The sequence below is a fragment of the Dryobates pubescens genome, chromosome 36 (genome assembly GCF_014839835.1).
Source record: "Dryobates pubescens isolate bDryPub1 chromosome 36, bDryPub1.pri, whole genome shotgun sequence".
Classification (NCBI taxonomy): Eukaryota; Metazoa; Chordata; class Aves; order Piciformes; family Picidae; genus Dryobates; species Dryobates pubescens.
Window position 1 is genome coordinate 8,203,462 of NC_071647.1, and position 13,496 is coordinate 8,216,957.

The window sequence follows — 13,496 nt, forward strand, 5'->3', positions numbered from 1 at the left end:
TTGAGTTACCAGCACTGTGATGGTTGCTGTCCAGCCAAGTGCAGCCTAAATCTTAAAACCTTTCTTTCCAACTTACACTGTACCTGCCATGGTTTAGTTGATTAGATGGAGTTGGATGATAGGTTGGACTCGATAATCTCAAAGGTCTTTCCCAACCTCGTTAATTCTATTCTATTCTATTCTATTCTATTCTATTCTATTCTATTCTATTCTATTCTATTCTATTCTATTCTATTCTATTCAAGCAGTCATCTTAAAGGTGGACAGTAATGTATTGAGAAATGTTGGGGGCAGTCTGGCTAAGACTGAAGAAGATTTTTTTCAATGCCCCTTTAACCTCCTGATTCCTCAGACAGTAAATGAAGGGGTTGAGCATGGGAGTTACAATGGTGTACACAATGGACACCAGCTTGTTCAGCTCGAAAGGGTGGATTCGCTTGGGCCGGGCATACATGAACAGAGTAGCTGAAAAGAAAATAATGACAACAGTGATATGAGAAACACAGGTGGAGAAGGCTTTCTTCCTGCCCTGGGTTGTGGGTATGTGCAGGATGGTGCTGATGATACATATGTAGGAGATAATTGTGACAGAGAGGGGTATCAGCAGGATAAGCAAGGCCAGGATGAAATCCACTATCTCAGCCATTGTCATGTCAGCACACGATAAGTTCAGCAAGGGACTGATGTCACAGAAGAAGTGATTGATGACATTGGAGCCACAAAAAGACAGCTGAGAGATAAAAATTACTTTCAGTATGGAGGCCAAGAAGCCAATGAGCCAGCAGCAGGTGGCCAGCTGCAGGCAGAGCTGGTGGTTCATGATGACCAGGTAGCGCAGGGGGTTGCAAATGGCCACGTAGCGATCATAAGCCATGACTGCAAGGAGGACACACTCAGTACAAATCAGGGAACTGAAGAAGTAAAGCTGAGTCATGCAGCCTCCAAAAGATATACTCTTGCTTTCCATAAAAAAATTCACTAGCATTTTGGGGACAATGACTGAGACATACCAAGCCTCCAGGAAGGAGAGATGGCTGAGAAAGAAGTACATGGGCTTGTGAAGATGGTGGTTCACCTTTATCACAATAATGATGAGGATGGTTTCCAAGAGAGTCAGCATGAATGCCACCAGGAAAATCACAAAGAGCAACATCTGAAGTTCCACGATAGTTGGAAATCCCAGGAGGATGAATCCATGAAATTGTGTGCTGTTTCTCTGCCTCATGGCAGGAGGCTTAGTATCAAGCTTCAGCAAAAAGTAAAGACAATGAAGAGAAAAATGTGGAATATTTTTTAAATCCAAGCAACAGTGAGAGGAACTGCAGAGGAGGGAAAGAAAAAAATCAACATCAAAAAGAAGGAAGAAAGGATGATAATACTAAAAAAAGGAAGAACATGAGGAGGGGGAGAAAAGGCAGAACATTGTCACATTCGGGTCACACAGCACCGTGAGGATCCAAGAACAAATTCAACAGGACATTTTGAGATCTGGTTCACCATTAGTGGCTTAGATGATTACTGAAATCCATAGATATTGAATGCTCATGTAACAGCTGGGTAACAGCTGGATAACAGCTGGGTGCTCAGTTCTTTTTCAGCTTGCAGGGGACACTGGCCATTGAGAGAATGTTTGCATGACTTGGGCAGCTGGACAGCTTCTGCAAAGCCAAGTCAGTCCTGAGTTGCCTGTGGAGTCCAGCCTTTTGCTGAGCACAGAAAACTTCAAAATATTCACTAAAGGAATCAACACTTTCCAGAGAGCCACATGCGCTAGTCTAATAAAGCTGTCAGGGAAGATGAATGATGTTTTGGATAGATGTACTTTACCTCTGTGTCTCTTTCGCTCCCACCTTCTATTTTTCCATTTTTGTATCTATCTATCTATCTACCTTTTTCATTTTAAATTCAACATATATATATATTAATCCATAATATGCTATAACATAGTATATGCATATCATATACATATCATTCAACATATATACTCACATATATTACTATATATATGGAAAATGGAAGAAGATTCTCTCTAACTGCAATGCACTTTTCTCTCCTTCAGCCTTACCATCCACTAATCTAAAATGCTTTTTCATCTTGGTTGAAAATTCTGCTAGCATAGTATTTTATTTCATGCAAAAAACAAAGGAAGAAACCAAGCCAAACCACCTCTTGCCTCCTGCCCAGCCTGTTAGAGTAAAGCACATAATAAAGTAGGCTTCCAGTTCTGAAAGAGTATTCTCATTCTTAAAACAGTTCATTGATGATGAAACTCTAGTCCAGATATTATCTATGTAAAACCTTTTCTAGGTTCAGAACGGGTGATACAAACCATGACTGAAGACTTGGAACATTTAAACTCATAGCAACTTGTGGCCACATTACTGTTGTTTTCTGCTACACTGAGAAATTCCACAGATGTAAGCAGCAGCTGCAAAATGTTGTCTTTTCTTCTTAGTTAGTGTCAAATATATTATTAACCAATTAGTCTCCATAGTCCATGCACTTGGTGCTTTCTGACCTGGCCAGTGGTAGCTCTACCTATGGAACTATCTTCCAATTGTTCGCCTCACACATCAGTCAAATCACTGCAGGAACCCTTACAGGGGAGTGGTGGGGCTTCTCCCAAGACCAAGACAATGTTTGCCTTTCTTTGTCACTTGAACTGGAGCAAAACTTGAGCTATCTGCATCAGACTATATTGAGAAGCTGGACTTCATTTGCTGAAGTTCAGTTGTCAGTTTAGTTATCTAACATACAATCTATTCAGCTTATCTTCTTTGGAGGGCAAATGCATCTCGAGGCATTTCCAGGTAATCCTGCTCTCTTTGGAAGGAAAAGATCTCAAATAGGTCAGATGGATCATTCCATAGCCATGTGTGCTTTTCTCTTCCTTGACTGTGGAAGCAGCTCAGAAGCCGGGGTGTGTGGCTCGGTGTGCTTCACACTTTAGCAGAGATGTTGAAATGCCAGTAGATTGGTTCCTCCTTGGAAGGAGATGATCACCCAGAACAATTCCTGAGAAAAAAACAAGAATGAAAAACATTCTTCTCTTACCTTCACATCACTTCAGTAGTGCTTGTGATCTCATTCAGGACTGATCAGCAAGGAGAAGCCTTCTTCATGATTTAATTGAGGAAACATAACCCAAGGAGTTCTGCAAAGCATCCTGACAGCAGTGCTGCTTATAAAGAAGCAATTCAGTGTAACATGGCATAAGTGATCACTCATGGGATTTCAGTGTTTGCTTTGCCTGTGTGTAACTGAGGTACCCAAGAAGGAGACTCCTGAGGACAAATTCAAGTTTTCTGAAGCTCTCTCTGCAGCACTTGCAGCTCACAGAACAAAACAATAACCTAACTCAGACGCTGTGAAGTATTTTGTGCAAGTGACTATTCGTCAGTGAATCTTCCTATGAACAAGCTACTGAGAAAGGTTCCTTGGAAAGCTACCCAAAATTGAATCATAAGAATCTGTACCTGATAATTATCTGTCCCTGTGCCTGCACGCTCAGATGTGTTTGCACACAGCAATCATCCTGCAAGTGGAACTTACCTGTCTACACATATTCCTATTTTGCCACTGTAATGGGTTGGGGCAGATCCCCTCCCCACCACAGGCAGAAATAAGGACTCAGGCAAACGGATTGCAAAAGTGATGGAAAGTTTAAATAGGAAAACAACAATAAACAACAATGAAAGTTTTACAGAGACCCACAAGCACCATGATAAAGAGAGAGATCCCAGAACATACCCAAGAACATCCCGTCCCCACCTGGGGGTACACCCAAACCCCCCCCAGGGCTCTTTCCTCCCCCCCCCCCCCCAACCCAGCCTTGGGCCTGGGCAGGCCCAAGGGAGGCAGCTCAGCCATTTTTACCTAAGCAGCAGCAGGGGACGAAAGAGGAAGTGAAGACGCCACATGGACTTTTTTATAGGGGAGCAGGGCATTATGGGAATGGAATACCTGGTCCCTGTGACCACCCCCCTGGGCTGGGCCCACCCCTTGGGACCTCCCAGGTGTGGCCTGTGCAGTGGCATCTGGGCCAGCACCCAGCCTAAACCACCACAGCCACCTTTCCAGAAAACACAGGGATCTGGCAGATCTCACTTGGACCTTTGGCAAGTCCTTAACCTCTCTAGAGAGAAGGATGGCTGTCCTCCCACACCTAAAATATGAATGTGCATCTCTATCCATGTCAGGGAATGCCTTTGTGTAAAAGCCTGCTTCCTTGTTGGTCTTTCAGCTGTAGCAGAGCCAACTAGCTCCCTAAAATGTAACCCCATGGTGAGTTTCCCCTAATTACCATTTGCTGAAGATAGTACAGGCAAAACTTCTCTGCCTTGCAAACTCCTCAAGCACTGAGTCATCAGGAACCAAGGTTCCTTCATACCACTTCACAGGACAGACAGCGCCTAACATGGTGCTGAAAAACACAGCTAAGGAAAGTTCAGTACAAGCCTGTTAGTGTTGGTGGTTTTCAAATGAAACACCAAGGAAGATGAATTCCTCAGAAACATGAGCAGTCCTTGCAGCCTAGGTGCCATGCAGTGGGAGTGGACCATGTCATCAGGCTAAAGCCATGCAAGATAGATGCGAAAGATGGGTCCTAGGAGATCAGACTTAGAGCATCCAGATAAAACATAATTATTAATGGACACACCAGAGGCAGCCAGTCCTTACTATTGTACCTACACTGGAGTCAACAGACAGCTCAGAACTCTTCCTAAAAATAAAAATCTAAATTCTTGAGATTCACTTAAAATTGCAGAAATATTTATCAGCTAAATTCTTTGGATTTGAGACAAAGATCTGTTTTTCTTACCAAATGATATTTGTATTGTTTATAGAAATTACAGAGTTTGATGGGGATTGTGTATGTGACTACAGATAGCATCAGAATTGATCTAGACCCTTCCTTTAGCTGAGTCACCCAGCTCTGTGATGCCTTTTCAAAGACCAGATGTAACAATTAATGTATGCAGCTAAGGAAGCCCAAAGTCACCTGAGAGTTTCAAAATTTCAGAAGTACAGAGCCTTGGTTGACACAGGAGCTCAGTGCACCATATTGCCATCAAATTATCAGGGATCAGAGTCCATAACTATTCTGGGAGTCACTGGTGGATCTCAAGAGTTAAGTAAGGTAGAGGTTAATATAAGTTTAACTGGTAAGCAGAGGAAGAAGCATACAGTTGTGACCGGACCTGATGCACCTTGTATTTTGGGAATTGATTTTCTGAGAGAAGGGCGTTTCAAGGACCCTAAAGGTTACAAATGGGCTTTTGGAGTAGCTTCTGTAGAAGTTAATGGACAAAAGCTGAAGCTGTCTGTTAGACCTGAGCTTTCTGATGAATTTGCAGTTGTGGGACAACACAAGATTCAGGACATTAAGTTGCCAGTTGCTTCTCAGACTGTGCATCACAGACAATACAGAACCAACTGTGACTCTTCGTTGCCCATTCAGAATCTGATTCGTCAGTTGGAGAGTCAGAAAGTCATCAGCAAAACTCATTCACCTTTCAACAGTCCAGTGTGGCCTGTGCGAAAGCCGAATGGAGACTGGCGTCTGACAGTGGACTACCGAGCCCTGAATGAAGTAACTCCGCCTATGAGTGCAGCAGTATCAGACATGATGGAACTCCAGTATGAGCTGGAATCCAAAGAGGCCAAATGGTATGCCACCATAGACATTGCTAATGCCTTCTTCTCTATTCCCATAGTAGAGGAATGCAGGCCTCAGTTTGCTTTCACCTGGAGAGGAATCCAGTACACTTTCAACAGACTGCCAATGGGCTGGATCCACAGCTCCAGCATCTGCCATGCGGTAATCCATGATGCTCTGGAGGAAGGTGGTGCTCCAGAACATATCCAGTTCATCGATGATATCATCGTCTGGGGTAAAACTGCTGAGGAAGTCTTTGAGAAAGGTAACAAAATCATGGACATTCTTCTGAATGCTGGTTTCGCCATCAAGAGAGACAAGGTGAAAGGTCCTACCACAGAGATCCAGTTTCTGGGAGTGCAGTGGCAGGATGGACGCAGACACATTCCAGTGGATGTGGTAAGCAGAGTCTCTACCATGGCAAATCCCACGAACAAGCAAGAAACTCTACGTTTCTTGGGGACAGTGGGATTTTGGAGACTGCACATTCCTGGATACAGTCAGATTGTGAAACCTCTGTATGATGTGACTCGAAAGAGGAACAGTTTCCACTGAGAACCTGAACAACAGGCAGCCTTTGACCAGATAAAGCAAGAGGTAGTTCAAGCAGTGGGTCTGGGACCTGTCCGAGATGGTCCAGACATTAAGAACATTTTGTACATGGCTGCAGGTGACAATGGTCCAACCTGGTGCTTGTGGCAAAAAGCTCCAGGTGAGACACAAGGACGACTCTTGGTTTCTGGAGTTGAGGGTACAGAGGTGCAGAGGCTAATTATAATCCAACAGAGAAAGAGATTCTAGCTGCCTATGAAGGAGTAAAAGCAGCTTCTGAAATAATTGGAACTGAGTCACAACTTCTCCTAGCTCCCAGATTGCCAGTTTTGAATTGGATGTTCAAAGGCAAAGGTTCCACACCACATCATCCCACAGATTCCACCTGGTCCAAGTGGATGGCTCTGATAACACAGAGAGCTCGAATGGGAAATCTTGAAAGACCTGGTCTGGTGGAGGTGATCTCAAGTTGGCCTGAAGATGCCAACTGTACTAAACCTCCAGAGGAGAGAGTAACTCGTGCTGAGGAAGCTCCTCCTTACAATGACCTTTCTGATGATGAGAAGAAATATGCTTTATTCACAGATGGTTTCTGTCATCTCGTCGGGAACAAGCGAAGGTGGAAGTCCACAGTGTGGAGTCCAACATGCCAAGTTGCAGAGGCGAAGGATGGAGAAGGAGAATCCAGTCAGTTTGCAGAGGTAAAAGCTGTCCAGCTAGCTCTCGACGTAGCTGAACGTGAGAGATGGCCAAAGCTTTATCTCTACACCGGCTCATGGATGGTAGCTGTAATGGGTTGGGGCAGGTCCCCTCCCCACCACAGGCAGAAATAACGACTCAGGCAAACGGATTGCAAAAGTGATGAAAGTTTAAATAGAAAGCAGTGAATGTTACAGAACACCCAAAGCGCAGTGACAAAGAAAGATCCCATCCCCACCTGAGGGTGCATCCAAAACCCCCAGGGCTCCTTCTTCCCCCTCCCTCTGCTGGGCTAGTCTCAGCTGGCCAGGCCTGAGACTGCCCATCCCCCTGTGGCCTTGGGCCCAATCAGGCCCATGGCCGGGAGATCTCTCCCCCAGTTACCAAGTCTCGGAGAGGGAAGGAAAGAGGAAGTGCCAGACTCCGCACTGGGTCTTATAGTGGTGCAAAGAATTATGGTAGGAAATACACAATTTCCTGTGTCCATCCCTCTGGGCTGGACTTCTGGACACAGGAAGTGAATGCACCAGGGGGGTACCCAGCTCAAACTACAACAGTAGCCAATGCTCTATGGGGTTGGCTAAAGAACTGGAAGAAGAATGGCTGGCAGAGGAAAGGAAAACCCATCTGGGCAGCTGACCTGTGGCAAGACATTGCTGATCGAGTCGTGAGAATTCCAGTGAAGGTGAGACACATTGATGCTCACATTCCTAAGAGCAAAGCTACTGAGGAACAGCAGCACAACCATCAGGCAGACTTAGCTGCAAGAGTTTCTCAAGTAGATAAGGACTCTGATCTTGATCTTGACTGGAAACACCGAGGTGAGATATTCTTAGCTCGGTGGGCTCACGATTCATCAGGACATCAAGGCAGAGATGCAACCTACCAGTGGGCTCGTGACAGATCCATAGACATTTCCATGGATGCCATCACACAAGTCATCCATGACTGTGACATTTGTGCTGCTATTAAGCAGGCAAAATGAATTAAGCCCTTGTGGTATGGTGACAGATGGTCCAAGTACAGGTATGGTGAAGCTTGGCAGATTGACTACATCACTCTACCACTTTCTCGTTCTGGTAAGCAATATGTGCTTACTATGGTAGAGGCAAACACTGGATGGCTGGAAACTTATGCAGTTCCACACACAACTGCACGCAACACCATTCTCGGTCTGGAGAGACAGATCCTGTGGATCGCTTTTCACCGGCTGGGCCAGTCGTGGGGTTTTTTTCCCTTACTTCTTCTTAGTGGGGGAGGGAAAGCGGGGCCTTTCTTTTCAACCCACCACACCCATGTACAGGGGGAGGGAAGGGAGCAGGGAGGGAGAAGCTGTTGGTAGCCCCCTGGTTTGTCCAGGGGGGTTCCTGTGTTGTTTATGAATTGTACTGATATGTAAATATTGTATATTTTGTACATATTCATTGCATTCCATATTTTAGATTGTAATTTTGCTTGTAAATACAGCTTTGTTTTCTAACTGAGCTGGTCTGGCAATTTTATGTTGGGGGGAATTTTCAACCCATCGCACTAAGTATTGCAAAGAAAAAAAAGATATACAAAGGATTATTCTTCTCAGATAACTTCAGGGCTTTGTTATTTAGACACTTTTTAGATTATGTGATAATTCATCTTTGTGCTCATCACAGCACAAAGGAGCACAGAGGGACAGCAGGGGGCAGAGAACCTCTGCAGCACAAGAGGAAGAGTCGCAGCCTAAGGGCGCTACCAAGACTGTAACAGGAAAGCAAACACCCTCAGTGTCCAGGGATAAAAACTTTTCAGGTGAGTCAAAGGAAGAGGCTCTCTAGAGCCTCAGCCTTCTAGCAGCTCTCTGCTTAGCTTTTGGATTGAGAGAAGGGCATGGGATGGCAGGGAAGAGCATCTGGGGGTTATGCAAAGCATCTTGTGTGGGTACCTGTGCCAAGGTGTAAGGGCTAATAAATGCCAAGCTGCGTTTGCTGGCAAGCAGCGCAAGTGATCTGGGAGGCAGGTATCAAAGTGGCCATAAAGCTACTCCAGATGCTGCAGATATCAGGTGATCTGAGAGTTGGCTTCTAGAGACACCATAAGGCCCAAGTCAACTGCTGGAGAGACTGTAAGGTCTGGAGTTACCCGAGAGGCTCATTTACATGAGCCTGAACAGACATATTTGTCTGTTTGTTGGGAAATGGTTTGAGCAAGAGGGGACATGAGTCCCAGGAACACCTGTGCAAGCCAGACCTTGAAGGACTTTCTGTTATTAATATAGCAATGGAGTAGGAGTTGTGGAAAAGCTCTGATTGCTTGGTATGCTGAAGTCAAGCTGCCCCTGAAAGGGGAGGCAAACAAGATAAGGAGTAGGCAAAGGAGCTGGGAAAAGGAGCAATTAGACTGAGCACAGAAATTCCACAGAGTAGTGCAAACAATGATGTAACCCTTTTAGAGAGAGACCAATAGTGTGTGTTAAATTAGAATAGAATTAACTATGTATAAGACTATAAATAATGAAGTGTGGAACAATAAAGTTGGATTTCGTTGATCATATTGATCTGTGTCGACCCCTTCTTGTGGCATCTGTTTATGGCCCAGCTGGAGATGAGAAGATCCACAGGGCAGCTGCTGAGTAGACTGAGTGTGTAAGGCCAGCTACAGGGGGATCCCTCAGGGAGGTCTTTGTGCATGTAGGGGATCCATGCTGCATGTGTGTCAGTGCCTGCAGCAGCTTTGTGGCTTTGTGCTGGACTTTCTCAAGCAGTTCCCTGAGATCCTTCTTGAACTGAGGGGCCCAGAACTGGACACAATATTCCAGATGTGGCCTCACCAGTAGAAGAGAACCTCTCTTGACCTACTAACACCAGCCCTTCTAATGCACCCCAGGATGCCATTGACCTTCTTGGCCACAAGGACACATTGCTGGCTCTCAGGCATCCTTCTCTCCACCAGCACCCCCAGGTCCCTTTCCCCTATGTCATTCTTCAACATGTCGGTCCCCAACCCCTGTACATGGTACAGGCCCCTGCACTGAGGATGTAAGAAGTTATCAGAAGAAGTCCCATGCAGTGCAAGGATCATTAATGTCTGCATCTAGTCCTTGAGGCACCCTTCACAGTAAACATGTCTGTGTCATAACCATTGTCTGTTTACCTGTACTAGGAGAACACTGATCATACCTTAGAATCCTAGAATGAGTCAGGTTGGAAGGGACCTCAGAGATCATCTACTGCAACCTCCCCATCAAGGGCAGGGAAACCTCTCAACTAGACTCAGCTGCTCAACCTGGCCTTGAGCACCCCTAGAAAGGAGGCATCCACAACCTCCCTGGGCAGCCTATTCCAGAGTCCAACCACCCTCATACATAAAGTTCTTTTTTCTTTTCACTTTACAGTTCTGGGTCCCTGACAACTTCAGCTGCACACAGGAGAGACATCTACAGATGGGCAGAAGAGTGTCCAGAGAAATGCATGGGTGCTGGTTTATAAAATGTGAAGGATCATAGAGAAAAATGTAATTGCTGTAGGGGCTAAGGGGCTCAATAGTCAGTGGCATCTCCAAAGGTGATCCAAACATCTCAGCACTAAATTACATTCTGCCAGTTTTGGTTTTCTCTCTACTTTCAGAGCAGCTGAGCCCACACTCATGCCTAAAGCCCTGGCTGTGCACTCTTACAGAGCTGTGTATGTGCTGGACTTGGCTGCTGGAACTGAATGAAGGAACACAGTGCTGTGTGACACCAGTGCTGAGATGGCTCTGTGCAGCTGACCCAGCAGGCAGTGGACAGTTAGGTGCAGCTCTGTCACCGAAGGCTGAGTTTGGAACAGAGGTTGTAAACTTCCTCCAGCCCTTTTCCAGTCAGATCCTTTGTAGAAAAGCAGATGTTTTAGTGTAATCTGACTTATTTTAGGTGTCTACTTTAGGATAAGCTATCAGCTTTTACTGACAGCACTTTCTGGACACATTTCAGAGGGAGTCTGGTGTTGGGAAATGGTTTGAACATCTGTGCAAGTTAGGCCTTGAAGGACTTTTTGTTATTAATATAGCAATGGAGTAGGAGTTGTGGAAAAGTTCTGATGCTTGGTATGCTGAAGTCAAGCTGCCCCTGAGAAGGAAGGCAAACAAGATAAGAAGTGGACAAGAGCTGGGAAAAAGAGCAATTAGGAAATTCCACAGAGTAGTGAAAACAATGATGTAACCTTTTAGAAAGTAACCAATAGAATGTGTTAAATTAGAATAGAATTAACTATGTATAAGATAAGACTATAAATAAGGAAGTGTGGAACAATAAAGTTGAAGCTTGCTTATCAATCATATTGATTGCTGCGAGTCTTTCCCTCACCCCCCTCGCCGATGGACTTCTCTTCCCGACAAATGGCGCCTGAACACAGGGACATGAAGGCTTTATAGGAACGGAAGAGTATCCGACGGCTGCTTCAGCAAGTTCGCGATCTACGGCTGCTGAAGGAAGGAGGCGCGGGTGGGGCCGGAGTGCGTCGATAGGGTATTCCCAGGTGTGTGCAGCGATCGACGGGCAAAGTGTGAACCCGACGCTGGCGTAGGGGGTTCGTACCGTGCCTGGGCAAGGATTCACTAGGAAGAATTCTGCTTGCCGTCCAGGTAAGGGCTGCCGGCTCAGGTTCAAGGCTGCACTTAAGGAAATCCCTGGCCGGGGTATGGAGAGCGAAGTAGCCCTTTTAATGTTTCCTTGAGAAACGAGGCTTGCTTTATTTAGAACAGTTAGGGAAGTTTGTGGACACTGGTGTGGAAGGACGAATACTGGTGATTATGGAAAAAGAGGTAGCGTTCTCATTGCTTCATTGTTTTTTAGAAAAACAAAAGGCAGACGTATCGTCTAAGATAATTATTGGGCTTAGTTATTTTGATTAAACTTGTTGGACAGACCATGGAAACAGACTGTGGGACTGGGTCACTATCAAGCTGCAAAAGCCGTGGCAAGAATGCATAAACTGTATTAAGAAATATCAACTAGAACAGCGAATGGCTGCTGCAGTTACAGCAAAGTTCTATCTGAGTTGCAGCCGGACGATGTGTTTCAAAGTATTGACCGATCGACCGGGGCCGCCCCCGATACATCTTACGGCGGCCACATCGCGTTTTGCTAGCCACCAGCATTGCCGTCTGCACCCAGCGGGGAAAAAGCCGAGAAAAGGCAGCTCTCGGAGGGCCACAACACCGGCAGCGAGGAATTCAAACAGGACTGACTTTGCTTTACGGCCCCTCTGAGTAACAGCGGAGCGCTTGGGGGCTCGCGGTGACAGCGTTCTTACCACCGCACCCCGCCCGCCAGCCCTGCCGGCCCCCGCGGATACCGACGGCTCCGACCAAGGTAGTACCGGCTGACGCACCACTGATACCGGCAGCACTGACAGCAGCAGCAGCCCAGCGGCGGCTGCTTGCCCGGCCCCCACTCTTTCCCCCGCAGAGGCTCGCACCAGCGACCCCCATTCCCAGTGGCTTTAGCCGCAACTCTGCTCTGATTTAAAGCAACAGTGCTAGTTTTCTCATTTATGGTTGTAATGTCTTTCAGAGATTTGCTATTTAGAGTTTTGCTAAGTTTTTGTAATAAGAATGATGATTGGTACGCATTTGGCACTTGTGGGTGGTTAATACATAGCCATTGTGCTAAGGTGTGAAGATTTGTTATTTAGAGTTTTGCTGGGTTTTCCTGGTGAGCATAGTGAATGGTATGCATTTAGTACTTGTGGGAAGTTAATGCATAGTGGTTGTACTGAGGTGTGAGTACTTGGTGATGAGTTCACCTTGTGAGATTTTCTTTTGGTTCGAACCTTCTTGTCTTTGTTTTTGTGTCTGCCTAGGCATTTCAAAGGAGCTCCATGTAATATTGTAATAATGTTAAGGTTTGTAGTGAATAGGTATTAATTTTCAACGGTATTCTTTAGCTAATGTAACGTTTTTAGATTTCTTTCTTAGACATAGACTACAAAAAAAAAAAAAGAGAAAAAAAAAGAAAAAAGGGTGTGAGAAAAAAAAAACCAAAAAGGGGGTAACAAGTGCAAAGAACAAAAAAAAAATTTTAAAATGGTAAACAAAAAGGTGACAAGTGCAAAGAAAAAAGTTTAAACATACAAAATGTAACAAAGGTATAAAAACACTGGATACAAAAACAGAGTACTAAATAACAGAATAACAGAATAGAGTACTAAATAACAGAGTAATAAACAAGAGCAACAATAAAATTAAAATATTAAAAACAAAATATGACAAACTAAAAAATCATAAGGATTACTGACAAAAATAGCTGTTAACAAAAACATAAGACTTGTTAGCAATAAATAAAAAAATGATTATCAAGACTACTAGACTAAAACAAAAACTCTATAAAAAGAAGACATCAAGAAAGTTAAAATGCACAGTAATAATAAAAGAATAGAAAAGCAGGTTACAAAATATAATAAAAAAGCAAAAATACAAAATAAAAATAGAAAATAGATTAAATGAACTAAACATGCAAAAAAAAAAATAAATTGAAGAATATAAGATCAAACTAAAAGATTGAACACTAGAAAAAAAAATTAAAGTTAAAAATAAAAGGTGATTAGAATAGCAAATTAAAATACAGATTAAAAAT

The 13,496-nt window shown here is 44.5% G+C and overlaps 2 protein-coding genes across 2 annotated transcripts in view; one reads left to right on the forward strand and one right to left on the reverse strand.

Annotated features, from left to right (window-relative positions):
• Positions 1–253: 253 nt before the first annotated feature.
• On the reverse strand, positions 254–1,225 carry LOC104299236 (olfactory receptor 6B1). The gene has a single exon (XM_009899389.2). The coding sequence runs from the start codon at positions 1,223–1,225 to the stop codon at positions 254–256; it is 972 nt and encodes a 323-aa protein (XP_009897691.2).
• Positions 1,226–9,872: 8,647 nt separating this feature from the next.
• LOC104299235 (histo-blood group ABO system transferase 2-like) overlaps positions 9,873–13,496 on the forward strand; it is a 36,343-nt gene continuing 32,719 nt past the window's right edge. Inside the window, 1 exon segment of the mRNA XM_054176888.1 lies at positions 9,873–9,898. Coding sequence (XP_054032863.1) covers positions 9,873–9,898 — 26 coding nt within the window.